Source organism: Pteronotus mesoamericanus, unplaced genomic scaffold (genome assembly GCF_021234165.1).
Source record: "Pteronotus mesoamericanus isolate MK-2021 breed Mesoamerican mustached bat unplaced genomic scaffold, CSHL_Meso_final contig_702, whole genome shotgun sequence".
Taxonomy (NCBI): Eukaryota; Metazoa; Chordata; class Mammalia; order Chiroptera; family Mormoopidae; genus Pteronotus; species Pteronotus mesoamericanus.
The window spans coordinates 2,968,852-2,985,299 of NW_026555239.1; the positions used below are offsets into that span (position 1 = coordinate 2,968,852).

General features: G+C 40.7%; 1 protein-coding gene across 1 annotated transcript; it reads left to right on the plus strand.

The window, feature by feature from the left end:
* Positions 1 to 605: 605 nt before the first annotated feature.
* WBP2NL (WBP2 N-terminal like) lies at positions 606 to 13,834 on the plus strand. Its single transcript, XM_054582558.1, has 6 exons — positions 606 to 667; positions 5,880 to 5,988; positions 6,279 to 6,420; positions 6,611 to 6,703; positions 8,003 to 8,113; positions 13,306 to 13,834. The coding sequence occupies exons 1-6, from the start codon at positions 606 to 608 to the stop codon at positions 13,755 to 13,757; spliced, it is 969 nt and encodes a 322-aa protein (XP_054438533.1). The 3' UTR covers positions 13,758 to 13,834.
* The last annotated feature ends 2,614 nt before the right edge of the window (positions 13,835 to 16,448 follow it).

Here is a 16,448-nt window from a genome sequence, read left to right on the forward strand (position 1 = left end):
TCCTTTGGAGGTGGCAGGACAGGTATGATGGATGACACAGGCTCTCCTCACCTCGGAGCAAGCACGGACTCCCCTTCGATTTCGTGGGCCAGCTCACGCCCTGTTCTGTATACAACCTCATAAGAAACCGGCTCTGATTCCAGGCTTTCTCTGGAGGACGGAAGTTTTCGCCTTAGGGGAATGGAATTATTCTAGATTCTTTCTCCAAAGGTTCGGAGCTTCCTGACCAGAGCCAGGGAAGACTCAGGAAACTTAACTGCTTTTAAGTCCTGACAGGGTCAGTTCAACTGCATGCTGATGATGCAGTGGCCAAGTGGGCACGTGGGGGTCGTAAAGGCCACTCACCTGCGGGCGGAATCAATTCCCTGGACCCGCCCCCTTCCCTTCATGTGCTGTCTCAACTCTGACTCAGCCTGGTCCTCTGACCACTGTAGCCCCAGGGGCCAGCCGCCTTGCCTACCCACTCATTCCTCCCTTGTGCTCCCTCGCCCCACCCCTATCTTTGCGCCATAATCTCCTCCCTCTGCTTTACAGCCCCGCCCCATGGCTTGGCGCAGGCCCCGCCCCTTCCCATCTAAGGGGCGGCAGGAGGGACCCGGAGCAAGATGGCGGTGAACCAGAACCACACCGAAAACCGCCGAGGGGCCATCATCCCTGATGGCGAAAGGTGCCTGAGGGGAAGCCCAGGGTACTGTCGGAGGAGGGGGGAGACAGGCTGGGTATAGTGGCGTCTTGCGAACTCTCAACGAATCAGGGACTTTCCCGCCTTTTCCAAGGCTTCGCACTTAGCTCCCTCTCTGATGATAGTGCGCGTGCGCCGCCTCGCGGGAGCTCCGGGTTGCGGAGGGGACGCGAGCGGGAGCGTGTGGCTTTGCACAGGTGAAGGGCGGAAGCACTCCTGCTGTGTGTGAGAAGCTGGCAGGAGCGCGCCGCCTCCCGGTGTGTCAGGACCGCGTGGGAGTGAGGGGCGCGCTGCCTCAGAAGACGAGAGCTCCCTGGCGGCGGTGGGCAGTCCCACCGCCACTGCGGGTGGCGTGCAGCTGCCGTTTGGGGGATGGGCTCGCGACCTTTGTAGGGTGACAGCTGTGGCCACGCCACTCCCTCCACTCGAGGGAACAAGGTCCTGGACTTAAGGAGGCTGAGAGAGGCATGTGAGCGGATCATTCTAGAAAGATCCTAATCTATCGGGGGCCTCTCCTTGCCCTCCGAGCTTCCCGAAGCCCCCTTTCTTCTTGGCCCGAGCGAGGGAGAAGCCTGACGTTTATGAAGATCTGGACCGAAAAATGTGACTCCTAGGAAGAATGGAGTTCCCTCAGCCTCTCAGGGCGTTTGCACCTGTCACTTCGAGCGGTGCCTGCGGCGTCGCTGCCCGCCCCTCCCCGGGCCGCCATCACGCTGTCTGGAGGGAGTAGGTTTTCACCTCCCCACCTCCTGCCTCCACTCCCCCCCTTAATTCCCCGGCCCCCAGTTTCTCACAGAGTCCTGCCAGCCTCCCCGCCGAGCTCCTTTAATCATTGTTCCTCTCCGCTCGGCTTGCCCTCGTTTCTTTTGCGGTCGCCGGAAAGCCAGTGCCGCCCCGAAAGCCAACGCTGCGCTCGAGTGGGACTGAGCGCACCTAAGCCGCTTGGAGTGCGTGTGTCGGAAAGATCCTTTAAGACAGTTCCAAATGCTGATGTCCAGATCTTTTTTGCATGCTTCCTTTCCCCGACTATTTTCCTGACATATTTTCTCGCGTCGCCAAGGCTGTGCGTCCTCCCTTGCTCCCGAAGGACCTCCGCTGCTTTCCTCATATTTATAGTCGGGGACGGCTGCTCGCGCTCTGACCGCGGCGGCTTCGCCCGCACTGGCCCAGACCTCTTTGTCCTCTGTGCCCGTGACTGTGCCACGGAGCACTTCTGATCTGACCTCTCGGTGTCTTCTCACTCGGGCTACCTACCGGTTTGTCTCCCTGCTTCACTGTCTTGTGTCTCGGAGGCAAAAAACGAGTCATTAAAAAAAAAAAAAAAAGAAAAGAAAAGATAATCAATTTTGTGACCCTTTGAATGATCTTTTTTGGGGTCCATTCTATGCTCTTGAGTACGTCATCATAGCCAAGCACTGTTGTGAGAATTTTATACTTAAAACCGCTCTGTTCACAATGAGGAACAGTAGTATTTGCCCCATTTCACGGGTGGGAAACTGAAACAAAGAAAAGTGATTTGCCCCGCATTGCATGGCCAGTGCCATGTGCAAGAGCTTTGATTTGGGTTTCAATTTAGGTGCTGGACGTTAAGGCCTCTGCTCCCACTGTCCCTCAAAAAGGGAAAGGACTGCTTCTCTGCTTTCTCCTTAATCAAAGAAGGTCTTGTCCGGGCTGTGGCTTCCTGCATAGAAACCACTTTAAAGAAATATCTTGAGAGGGAGAAGATAGATTATATTTTGACTTCTGCCTGTTGACAATGCGCACTTGAGAACTTCATCACAGCTTGGCTGTGTTTTGTGGAGATGTTTTTCCCATCCCAGCTGAGGATTCACAAATGTAATGGATAGACTACACTGGTAAAAATGGAAGACATTGAGGTTTCTTTCTTTCTTTTTTTTAAAACTCATATTCTAAAATTTGTGCAGTTAATTTTGTGTGTATTTATTGTAGAAAAATTAGAAAAAATTTAAATTACCCTAGATTCCAACATCTACTGCTGTTTACATTTTGTTATGTATCCTTTTTCACTTTCTCCTATGAAAAAATACACATTCTCACTTATCAATATATTGAGAATGAATTCCAGTATCTAAATCTACATTATTATTTTCAATGGCCAATATTCTAGTATGCATAAATCTTTGCTTAAGCCCCTATCTAGGATATTCTGGTTTTAATTGTCATTGCTATAAATATTGCTTCAATGAACATTTTTGAAGACTTATCTTTGCACAATTGTCTGAATGTTTTTTTGGGATGTATTCCAAAAGTGGAATTGTGGGATCAGAAGATATAGACTTTAATCAAAAAGATTTAAAATATATTTTTATAATATAAAGACTCTTGTCAAAAATATTAAACATATGGAAGTATATAGAAATATATATTTTTTTGCAAAATCACCCTGTGGAATTATATCAATTCACATTCCTCTCAGTACTCTGAGTGACCATTTCACCACACTGTCGCCAACACCTGGTGTTAATTTGCGATATCACTGCTGGTCTGACATGTGCATAATGGAAACTTTAAAAAAAATTATTGCTAGTGAACTTACCTTTTTTTCCCTATGGTTATGTGCTATTTATATGTCTTTGGCAAATTTCTTGGTTTATAAATTTTCTCCATTTTTACTAAGTTCATTTGTTGATGTAGTAAAAAACATAATAGAAAATTTCTCTGCTTTACCATTAAAAAGAAAACTTGCATATATTTAAGATGTACAGCATAATGATTTGATGTACATATACTTAGTGAAATGATTACTACAGTCAATGCTTACCATTTTTATGTGATGAGTACAGCTGAAATCTATTCTCTTAGCATATTTTCAGTGTTCAATACAGTTTTACTAAGTATAGTCATCATGACTGTATATTAAATCTCTAGATTTATTCATCCTACATAACTACAAATTTGAACCTTTGACCAACACCTTCCCATTACCCCCATCCCCTGAGACCCCCTGGTAATTACTATTCTATTCTTTGCATCTAGCATTTAACTTAAAAAAATATTTTATTTATTTTCACAGAGAAAGGAACAGAGGGGGGAAGAGGAGAGAAACATCAACGTGTGGTTGCCTCTCATGTGTCCCCTACCGGGGACCTGGCCCACAAGCTAGGCATGTGCCCTGACTGGGAATCGAACCAGCGACCCCTTGGTTAGCAGGCCGGTGATCAACCCACTGAGCCATATCAGCCAGGGCGAACTTTTTTCTTTTTAAGTTTCACATACAAGTGAGATCATACAATATATCTCTCTTTCCAGGTTTATCCATGTTGTAGCTAACATGTGACAGGATTTCCTTCTTTCTCGTGACTGAATAATATTTTATGATATATCTATTTCTGTATATATACTCCTTCATTCATTCATTGACAGACACTTAAGTTGTTTCTATATCTTGACTATTATGAGTAATGTGGCAATGAACATAGGAATACAGATATCACTTTGATATCCTGTTTTCATTTCCTTTGAATATATACCAGGAAGTGGGATTGCTGAATCATATTGTAGTTCTGTTTCTATTACATTGATTGATTTTCATATGTTGAACCAGTCTTGCATTCCAGGAATAAATGCCACTTGGTTGTGGTATATCATCCTTCTAATGTGCTGTTATATTCAGTTCACTAGTATTTTGTTGAGGATTTTTGCATCAGGCTTTTTCAGGGATATTCATCTATAGTTTTTTTCTTCATTAAACATTTCCTCAGTTGTTGTACACTTTTGATTAGAGTCTAGGGTTCTGGACTGACTTTTGGAGTTCCTTATTCCCCTCTTTTTGTTGACATCCTGTTTTTTCATAGTCCTAAAAAATCCTTTTTTTTATCCACTTACTACCACTCTAGTTTCAATTCTTATTATCTTGTGTCAGGATTATTTTAGGAAATCTTTTTTTCCCCCATCACCATTTATCCCCTCCACACCCTCTTCTATTTTAGGAACTCTTAAACCGGTCCCTGTATATACCACCACCCCCTTGATCATGTGACTATCCTGCTGTAACAGCTGCAGCTCACACTTCTTCCTTGTCTATTAAATGATATCTTTAAGCTCTAGTTTCAGCATGGCTTTCCAGCTTTTTGTCACTATTTCTCCCGACCTTACTTCCACACAGTTTCAGTGAGTCCACATTGCTCCCAAATGTAGTTTACTTTCTACGGTGTACCTCTACTAACGCTGCCTACACCTCCATGAATACTGTTTGGTTTCCATCGTGATTGCCCCCTACCTTCACCTCTGCCTGCTGAAATACCATTCACCCCTTAAGAATCAGCTCATATTTCAACCTTTCTATAAAGTCTCTCCTAATTACTTCAACCCAGACTAATCTCTCCTTTCACTTAGTTGCCTTGACCTTTTTGTGCCATTTATGTGATGTATGTCATATGTTGCTTGTGTTATTACCTGTATTCATGTTTTAATTTGTTCATTCAATAAATACTAGTAGCACCCACTGTTTGCTAGGACTAAAGTGGCAAAGAAGGCAGACATTGCCCTTAATAATCTTTAGGAAAGATATTGAACAAATCAACACATATAATAGTTACTAAGAAAGAAAAAAAAACAATAGGATACTATGAATGAGAGTAGGATGAATCCAGGTTTTTCAGGTTAAGAGTGAGGGGAGAACATGGAAGGCTGAAGGAACAACATGTCAGAGGATTCTGGAGCATTCTGCATACTTTACCTTCTTTAACATTTACATCAGCACGGTGCTTTTTAAAAAATTGATTTGAGAGAGAAAACAAGAGAGAAACATTGATTTGTTCTTCCACTAATTTATACATTCATTGGTTGCTTCTTGTATGTGTCCTGACTGGAGACTGAACCAGCAACTGTGGTGTATCAGGACCACGCTCTAACCAACTCAGCTACCTGGCCAGGGCCATTAGCATAGTAATTGATAGTTACTGCATAAGAAGTATAAGAATTAATGAATAAACAGTAAGAATACAAGTAGCTTTGATAATACAATGAATCCAGAGATAAAGAGGGAGAAAAATAATTGTGAATTGTCAGAGAGTAAAATCATTTAAATTCTTTTTATGTCAATAAAGGTAGTAGTAGTAGCAGCAGCTAACATTTATTGAGTGTTTGCTCTAGGCTGGGCGCTGTGCTAAGAGATTTATGTTTGTCACTTTATGTAATTTTAAATTGTATACTGTCTACCTTTTCTTTTCTGCAGTGTCTTGATGCATTCTTGTGATGTGGACCTCTCCTTCCCACGGCAACCAGAGGGATCTAATCTCTTTAGTGGTACGAAGAGGGGAACATTGTTTCTCACTTCATACCGGGTAATTTCTCCTTCTGCTTCTACTTTTATCTAATTAACTTTACATTTGTTTGCCTTAAAATGGAGAGTGGTTGATCATTGAGTTTCAAAATGTTTCAAAACATTTGCACTTTGAGATTTTCTGTGTTGAAGAATGATAGAAGAAAATGGGTAATGCTTCTCAATTAGGCCAGGATGCCAAAACAATCTTGACCTTAGAATTGCTTTTATATGTCTCAACCCAGACATATAAAATGGAATTTTTTCCAATGGAATTTGTGTTTCATTCCCAAGGTTTCTTTCCTCTCTTAGGTGATCTTTGTGACTTCACACTCGGTCAATGATCCCATGTTTTCTTTTATGATGCCATTTGATCTGATGAGTAACTGCACCATTGAACAACCAATCTTTTCTGCCAACTACATTAAAGGAACCATTCAGGCAGCCCCAGGTGGTAAGTGTTTACACTCAGAAGTGTATTTTTTTCCTCAAAATCTTCCAGAAGGTTTTTGTTGGAATTTGAACAAAAGAAAGCTGCCCTGCTTGTTTGGGTAATGGGTCTTTCTCTCAGTGTTTGCAGTAGTCCTTCAGTTACCAGCTGTGCCAGCCTACATCTTAGTGAGTGTGTGCCATTTCTTCCCCAGGTGGCTGGGAAGGACAGGCTACTTTTAAGTTATCTTTCAGAAGAGGAGGTGCCATCCAGTTTTCCCAGTTGCTGATGAAAGCTGCCTCTGCTGGTGAGCAAAAACGATAAAGCTATTAAGCACTTTGGGGTTTTGAGGCTTTGGAATTGAGGCAGGACTGTTACCCAGTTAAGATTTTCTGGTCTCTGTGATTAGACACTTGGTAGTTGCACAAGTATTCAGCAGGCATTTCCTGAGCCTACCTACTCTGCCAAGTACAGTGCTATGTGCTGGGAACACAAAGATTATTAAGTCCCTACCTGTCTGAAAGGAATTGCAATCTAGCAGGAGCTTACAATCAGATGACTAATTTTACCTGCTAATCTTTTGCCCGTCTAAGTGCTGGTCTCAGATATCATTGACTAGTCTTTTTCACATCAGGGAGCCCCAGTTGCCTGAGCTCCTCTTCTCTGACATGTATTTTGTCATTTCTGGCTTTGCTTTTGTTTCTCTTAGTCTTAGTCCCCATGTTCAATGAAAAGAGGGAAGAGGTACTGTCAAGCTTTAGAACATGACTTCACATTTGGTCGATGATCCCATGTTTTCTTTTATGATGCCATTGTGCTCTAATGGATGTACCAGAGAACTCTTTCAAACTTTGAATACAAATATTTTTAAAAATATTTTATTTATTTGGTTTTAGAGAGAGGGGAAGGGATGGAGAAAGAGAGGGAGAGAAACATTAATGTGTGGTTGTCTCTCACACGCACCACCCCGTCCCCCCGCCACCGGGGGACCAGGCCCGCAGCCCAGGCCTGTGCCCTGACTTGGAATTGAACCGGCAACCCTTTGGTTTGCAGGCTGGCACTCAACCCATTGAGCCACACCAGTCAGGGCTGAATACAAATAATTTTTATGATATATTTTATTCAGTCTAGCCTCACTCCATGCTCTTCACTCTCTTACCTTTTGTACTTCAATCCAACTGGATTTCTTTGTGCCTTGTTCTCTCATCTCTGAGTCTTCATGATATTTGCTCTGTCTGGAATGCCCTGTCCCTTTGTCCCTTGCCTTCCACCTCCAACTTCAGTCTAGTTAAGGCAAGCACAGTCTAGTAGAGACAGACATATGCAAACATGTTGTCCTATCTTATAGGACGTGCTGGAGTAGAGACATGGACAAAGTGCTGGGACACACAGAAGGATGGAGTGACGTTTCTAACTTAGGGGACCGACTGGATCATATGCTATAAACCATGGTCAAGAATATAAGTCTTAGTTGGAGAGGAAATGAGTTTAATTTTAGGCCTAATAATACTAGCTAACATTTATTGAATGTTTATCATATACTAGAGATTTCCAAGCCCTTTAAAAGAATTAAAGAGTCCCTATTTTGCCAAATTTGTCTTCTCAGCTGCCCAAGGAGTTCCACTTAGAAGTATAAATTACTGGTTTGACACTTCAGGACTGCTTATCACTACTGGGCAGGAGAGTCTGAGGTGTAACCAACGGCTGCCTTGTCCAGGTACGGTGTGGCGGGGAGGCTCTTCCTGGGAGGTGGGACAGTATGCCAGGGGCTCAGAGATCTATTCACTGCCAGCGTGCCTCCGACTCTGCTGCAGAGAATCACTGAAGGTTTGGGGGTTGGAAAATGGTTGAGTCCACGACTTCATTTCTAGACTGAAACCCAATGGCAAGCCAGCAAGTTTCAGGCTTACTTTTAATTATAATATACAAACATGGAACATACTTGGGCAACTCCCATTAGTGGGAACTTTTACCTCCTGCTTACAGCCTGAACAGAAAATGTATGCTCTTTTTTACTTCTCCTTTCCCATTTCACACAAGCATAGCCACCAAGCTTGCAACATGCCCTTCAACCTCACTAAGAACCCCAGCCCTGGGTTTTATGCCCTCTGTCCTTTAACAGTTGTGCCTGTCCACAGCTGCTGAGTTATATTCCTGGGATGTGATAAGTCATTGATTCTCAAATGCTGTTGACTGCCTACTGGTAAGCCACAAAGGGCCTCCTACTAGGCTGTCAACAGACCCCCCAATGTGGGCTATTTCCTGGATTCTCCTTGGAGCACAACGTGCATATCCATTGGCTTTTAGTTTAGTATACAACTGAAGGAGACTTATTTGTAACCTTAATAGCTACATTAGTTTTTAAGGGTTATTGAAATCTAATACTCAGAAGTCTGAAAGTGTTGAAATTCACATACCATAAAAACAACTATTTAAAAATGTATAATCCAGTGGCATGTAGTATATTCACAATTCATCAGCTCTAATTTCAAAATTTTTATCATCCCATAAAACACCCCACAATGCCCCACTAAGTAATAATTCCCCACTTAGATATGATTCCCCATCGTCCTCTCCCAACATCTTTTGTTACACTCTAGTCTGCTATTTGTCTCTGTGCATTTGCTTATTCCAAATAGATCATACATAAAAGTAAGCATACAGCATGTGACCTTTTGTTTTTGGCTTATCTCACTTAGCATAATGTTTCTGAGGTTCACCCAAGTTGTAGCATATATCAGTACTTCATTCTTTTTGTGGATGAATAATATTTCACTCTATGTATACACCACAATCTGTTCACCCCTTCATCCATTGATGGACATTTCACTTATTTCCATCTTTTGGCTATTATGAATACAAGCTGCTATAAACATTTGTATATAGATTTCAGTGTGGACATATGTTTTCATTTCTCTTCAGTATCTACATAAGATTGGAATAACTGGGTCACATCGAAATTCAGTATTTAACTTTTTGAGGAACCACCAAACTGTTTTCCACAGCACCTGCACCAATTTATATTCCCACCAGCAATTTACAAGTCCCTATTTCTCCATATCCTTGCCAACATTTGTTATTTTCCTTTTTGTTTTTTTTTTAATATTAAAGCCATCCTAGTGAGTGTGAGGTGGTATCTCATTGTGTTTTAATTTTTTTTATCCTAACCTGAGGATATGTGCATTGATTTGAGGGAGGGAAGGAAGGAGGGAAGGAGGGAGAGAAAGAGAGAGAAAGAGATAGAGATAGAGAGAGAGAAATATCTACTGGCTGCCTCCTGTATGTGCCCCAACAGGGGATTAAACCCACCACCTAGGTATATGCCAGCCAGGAAAGGAATCTGCAATCTTTCCATGAGCAGGATGATGTTCCAACCAAACGAGCTACTTGGCCAGGGCTGTGGTTTTAATTTGCTTTTCTTTAATGGCAAATGATATTGAACATCTTTTCCTATGCTTGTTGGCCATTTGTATGTTTTCTTTGGAGATACATCCATTGAAGTACTTTGCTCATTTTTTACTTGGATAATTTATATTTTTGTTGTTGAGTTGTAAGAGTTCTTTATATATTCTGGATATGAATCCCTTCTCATATATGTGATTTGTTTCCCCACTTGGTAGGTTGTCTTTCACATTCTTGATAATATTCTTTAATGAACAAAAGTTCATTATGTTAAAAAAAACATGTTAAATGTTTTTAAAAATTTATTGATTTGAGAAAGAGATCAATTTGTTGTTCCACTGATTTATGCATTCATTGGTTCATTTTTGTGTGCGTCCTGACCAGAGATGGAATGTACAACCTTGGCATATTGGGATGATGCTCTAACCAACTGAGCTACCCCATCAGGGCTTATGTAATTTCCTTCTTGTCTCTAGTAATTTGCTAAAATTTAAAGTCTATTTTTTCTTGATAGTATAGCTGCCCTTGCTCTCTTTTGGTTACTATTTGCATGTAATATCTTTTCCATTCTTTAAAAAAAATGTTTTTATCCTCACCTGAGGACATTTTTTCATTGCTGGGGGTGGGGGGAGAGAAAAAGAGAGAGAAACATCAATGTGAGAGAGAAACAGCAATCGGTCACCTCCCATATGCACCCTGACAGGGGATCAAACCAGCAACCTAGGTATGTACCCTGAATGGAAATCAAACCCACAGCCTTTCGGTGTACAGGACGATGCTCCAACCAACAGAGCCGCACCAGCCAGGGTTTTTAGGGGGTTTTTTTTTTAGGAAGATTTTCTATGTTGTCTTTTTTCATTCTTTTGCTTTCAATCTATTCAATGTATATAAAGTAAGTCTCTTGTACACCCTGGCTGATGTGGCTCAGTGGATTGAGAGCTGGTAGTGGCAACAATCAATGTTTCTCTCCCTCCTTTCCCCTCTCTCTAAAAATAAATAAGTAAAATATTTTTAAAAAACCGTAAGTCTTTTTTACAAAGATACAATCTGTTTTTCTCCTCTCTCAAAGCCCCCCCCTAAATTTTGTTCTGCTTGCCTTTCCTGCTCCAAGAAGCAGCTCCTGGGATAAAGCCTTGTCATAGAAATGTGGTATTGAGACTACCAGGATGGTATATATGACTGAATCCAGTTAGGGCCTCTATATAAAAACTTTTAAGATTTGGCAAGTGGGTGCAGAGATCTACTCATCCTGTAGCAACCCAAGACAACCTCATAAATAAATTCCTTTATTCCTTAAAACTGCCACTTACCAATGTGGAGTGGTCTGCTTGTTTCTTTGCTCTCTCCCTGCCCTCTATATAGGGGCACCCAGATTGAGATTATACTGGGAAGCTCCTGAGGAGGTTGCAGACATCTCTGTCTTTAGATTGGAGAGTTAAATCCATTTACATTTAAAGTAATTATGGTAATAGAGGCCTTTCTGTCATTTCCTATATACTGTATAGCTTTTCTGCCCCTCATTTCTTGGCATTATTGTCTTCTTTTGGGTTAAATTGATATTTTTATAGAAAAAAGTTTAAATTCCTTTCTCCTTCCCTTTTGTCTATATTTCATAGCTATTTTCTTTGTGGTTACCATGGGGGTTACATTTAACATCCTCAAGTTGCAATGCTAATTTGAATTTTTACCAGCTTAACTTTAACATATAAATACTCTGCACCTTTACAGTTCCTTCTTCACACATTTCAGTTAATATCACCAAATTACATCTTTATACATTGTATGCCCCAAAACATAATCTAGTAATTCTTTTTAAGGCATTAGTCTCTTAAATTATGTTTAAAAAAATGGAATTACAAACTATTGTCTCAACGATGTTGGCTTTTATAATTGCCCAATGATTTATCTTTATTAAGATCTTAATTTCTTCATATAGCTTCAAATTACTGTTTAACGTCCTTTCACTTCACCCTGCCAGACTCCCTTAAGCATTTCTGGCAGGGAAAGTCTAGTGGTAATGAACACCCTCAGCCTTTATTTATCTGGAAATGTCTTAATTTTTCACTCACTCTTGAAGAAACCTGGCCAGATATGATTGCTGTTTGACAGGGGTTTTTTTCTGACCTCCAAAATTTCTGATGAGAAATCTTCTGATTATCTTATTGAAGATCCCTTGCATGTAATGATTCATATCACTCTTGCTGATTCAAGATTCTCTCTTTGTCTCCAGCTTTTGCAAGTTTGATTATAATGTGTCTTGATATGGATCTCTTTAAGTAAGTTCCTGGAGTTTGTTGAGATTCTTAAATGTTTATATTCATGTCTTTCATCAAATTAGGGAAGGTTTCAGCTATTATTTCTTCAAATATTCTTTCTAACCCTTTTCTCTCTTCTTGGACTTCCCTGGAGTATGTATGTTGGTCTGCTTGGTGGTGTCCTACTGGTTCCTGAGGCTCTGTTCACTTTTCTTTAATCTATTTTCTTACTCTTCTTCAGTCTCAACAATTTCTACCATTCTGTCCTTACGTTCCCTGATTCTTTCTTCTGCCTCTTCAAATCCAAATTTCAACCTCTCTTGTGAATTTTTCATTTCAGTTTTTCTACTTTTTAGCCCCAGAATTTCTTTTTGGTTTCTTGTTAGGTTTCTGTCTTTATCAATATTTCTATTTTGTTCACACATCATTTTCTTGACTTTCTCCACAGTTTCCTTTAGTTCTTTGAGCATCTCTAAGAAAGTTCTTTAAAAATTTTTTCTAGCTAGCTTAAACATAAATACGGATTACAGCAAAATAACTTGGTAGTTGTCCATTTACCTGACCCAGTTAAAGCACTTTGAGAATGTAGCCAAGGAAATAAATAAACCCATGTTTATTGTAATATTAATTGGAAATTTGAAAGTAACATGTTCTCCTACAACAGGGGAACTTATTAGCACCTATCCATACAATGAAATATAGTCCAGCTTTTAATTTATGAAATACATCAATAATATAAATAATTTTTGTATAATGTCAAATAAAAAATCCAATTTAAAAATTGTACAGTTGTTATAATCATGACTGCATGAACGTATTAAAGATATTCTACAAAGAAATACGTTAAAATATTTTTTGTATGTGATAATTGCACTATAGATGACTTTTTAAAATTCATCTTTTCTCTATTTTCCAAATACATATTCCTCATTAAGCATGTATTACTTTTTTCATAATCAAAACAAACTTTATTAAGTAAAACATATATCTCTCTGTACACAACTACAAGTAAGGCAGAGATTTAACTGTAGGGTTGTTATCATGTTCATTTGAATCCCTCCACAACAGGAAATGATAAAGCCTTCAACTAGTGGTAGCTGAAGGATCTGGCTTTACTGTTATTTAGCCTGATTCTCCTCCTGTGTTAGTTTGCTTCAGCATAATTTTTATCTTTTTACTCCTTCTCATTTATTCCTTGTCCATGCTAAAAAATAAGTTACTGATTTTTTTCTTTTCTTCTCAGCATACCGAGTTGTTGTCTATGAGCCCCAACCTGTGAGATATGAAGCCCCACTGGGGGCATCTGGAGCCCCACCTGCCGGATACGGAGGCCCACCTGCAGGATACGGAGGCCCACCTGCAGGATACGGAGGCCCACCTGCCGGATACGGAGGCCCACCTGCAGGATACGGAGGCCCACCTGCCGGATACGGAGGCCCACCTGCAGGATACGGAGGCCCACCTGCCGGATACGGAGGCCCACCAGAAGGATCAGAAGCCCTGCCTGTGAGATATGGAGCCCCACCAGCAGGATATGGAACCCCGCCTGCAGGATATGGAACCCCACCAGATAGAAATGAATTTCCACCTACTAGAAATAGAGCTGGGTCCCACAAATCTGTGGCTGCCCAGCCTGCTGGACATGAGTCTTCTATTCCTTCCACCTCATCTTCTCAGGCCCATTTACCACCTTCTGTGAAGTAAAGCCTGGAGACTCACCAAGCAAAGTGGCACCCTAAAACTGAAGTCAGGATAAGAAAGACGACTCAGGTATGTGTTTAAAGGCCCTTCTCAAGTAGTTGCTCCACCCTTTGAAAGGACAATGTTAGGGGGAAAGTGAAGCTTTACTTCCATGGCTATATTTTAGAAACAGAGTCAACTCTTGATTAGATGGGCTAAAAAAGAAGTAGACTTGTAGGGCTAATTCCCCAATAATATGGTTGACATTGGGCTATATTTTTAAAAGCATACCTTGAATGTGACTGTGGAAAAAGATTTCTGCCTTTCTCCCCTCCCCCGTCCTATAGGCACTAAGATATGTGTTACAAATATCAAGTTGAACACTTAGTTATTTTTCACAGTATTCTTTATATTAATGAAAAGATGTAACAACCTATCTTTCTTATAGTGAGAGGGAATTTCATAAATTATGGTATATTTATGCAGTGAAATATTATGCAGCCATTGAAAATGATGTCTAGAGATAGGAAAGCTTTCTTTAAGAAGAGCAAAACCAATGAAAACCAATAAAACAATAAAGGGAAACATAAATTTGACTATATTGAAATTTACAAATTCTGTATGTTAAAAGATAGGCAACAGGCTTGGAGAAAGTAATTTCCAACAAAATATTAAACAAATATATGAACTCCTACAAATCAACCCAAAAGAAAAATGGACAAAAGATATGAATTCCCTATTAACTAAGGCAATAGAGTAGCTGGCCAAGAAACATTTGAAAAGATGTTTGTTCAACTCAACTAGTGTTAGGGAAGTGTAACTTGAAATGAGAAACACTTTATTTCCAAAGACTTACAAGTATTTTTAAAGAACTGAAAAACTCAAGGGTTGGGAAGGATGTGTGGGAGTGGTTCTTGTTAAACACCATTGGAGGGAGTTTAAGTTAGAATGTATTTTTAGAAAGAAATTCAGCAGTACCTTCTAAAAGTTAAAATGTGTCTGTTCTTGATTTAGTGGTTTTGCTTCTCAGTATCTATTCCTGAGAAGTACTTGCATGTGTGCATAAAGATGTATGTGCAAAGATTTCATTACATTCATTGTTTCTAACAGCACAGAATTAGAAATAACCTATAGGTTTATTAATAGTAAATATTTAAATAAACTATAGTATATCCATGCCACCTATGCAAAACTTCTAAGTCTTATTGTTAAATGAGAAAAAAGCATGTTTAAGGGAGTATGTACTACAGAAATTTTCAATCCCGTCTGACTGAATGCCCCCTTTTATAACTCATATTTTGTTATGAGTTATACTTCATTGGAATGAAATTTGCAGGCAATTGCATGTGATTCCACACCATTTCAACCAAAATCAATATAATACTATAAATGTGATATAAAGAAGAAAAAATAGAAAAGTAGTTCGTAGTAAAATTTTAAGTATTTTAATATATAAATTCTCAGATTCCACCATACTAGAATGCATAATGAAGTAATCAAGTGGTAACAGGGTTGCCTCTGGGTTGGGGAACTGTGTGGCTTGGGAAAAGGATGGAGAAGGAGACTTAGTTTTTTTCACTATTAAGCACATGCGTACTATATGTTTCTGTCTTGAGGAATGAATAATTTTAAATCTAAACTAATAGCATGCTAGGCTTTGCCTTGCTTATAAAGAGGTTCCTCACAGCCTTCAGGATAAAGTCCAAACTCCCGGTTTTCACACATTCGTGGGTCACATTATGCACCCTAGTATTCAAGGCCCTGCCCAACTGGGCCCCTCCAGCGACCTCTCCCGCTGTGGGACTCGGCCAAGCAGAACTGCACGCAGACACAGCACAGTATGGGCTCTGCCTTCCTCCCCACTGCATTCAACTCCATCCTTCAGAACAGCTCGGAAGTTCCTCTGAGAAACCTGTTCTAAGCTCCCCTTCTAGGGTAATTGCCCTTCTGCTAAGCTTGTATTGCACCCTCAGCATGTTTCTGGCAAAATACTTTGCCAATCCTGTTGGGATTGTTTGCATGCTCATTTCGACCATAACCTGTGAGCTCCTTGACAGCTGAGGCTGTGTCCCACTGCAGGGCCTAGCAGAAGGTAAGGGACATGGTGGTGTCTAGTAAACAGGTGTCAAGTGAATGAAGACAAATAAATTACGATTCTTATTTATTATATACATATGTCACACACACACACACACACACACACACACACACACACACGCCCCCACCCCGAGTTCTTGCTACCAGCTGAAGACTAGAATTTGCAGATTTAGTTTTGTTTGGCAGTCTGTTAGGATTAGAAATTAAAATTTCAGGTTTTAGGGAAAGCTGTTGCTTCTCTGGCTGGTTGAGTTGAGCACTTGTGAAGGCATAGTTATATCTCACCTCTTCCTACCTCACAGCCATGGTTCATAGGGTTCATACTGGCCAAAGCCACCTCTGGCAAGGTGGCCCCATAGCACTCATCTGGTGTGTGAAGGCCTTTGAGTGAGCAAATGATCAACACTGTAGTTGGGTGCTAGGCAGTGTGCTAAGGCATTTCATAAACATCTCACTCAACCCCTCACTTCATCCAGTGAAGTGGGCACTGTGAATAGCTTTACTTTACAGCTAAGCATACTGAAGCTTGGAGACCTTTGGAAACCAACAAATTTGCAACTATTGAGTGGAGGCAGGACTTGAACCCAGGCTGGTCCCAGAGCCTGGGGCCCTAAACTC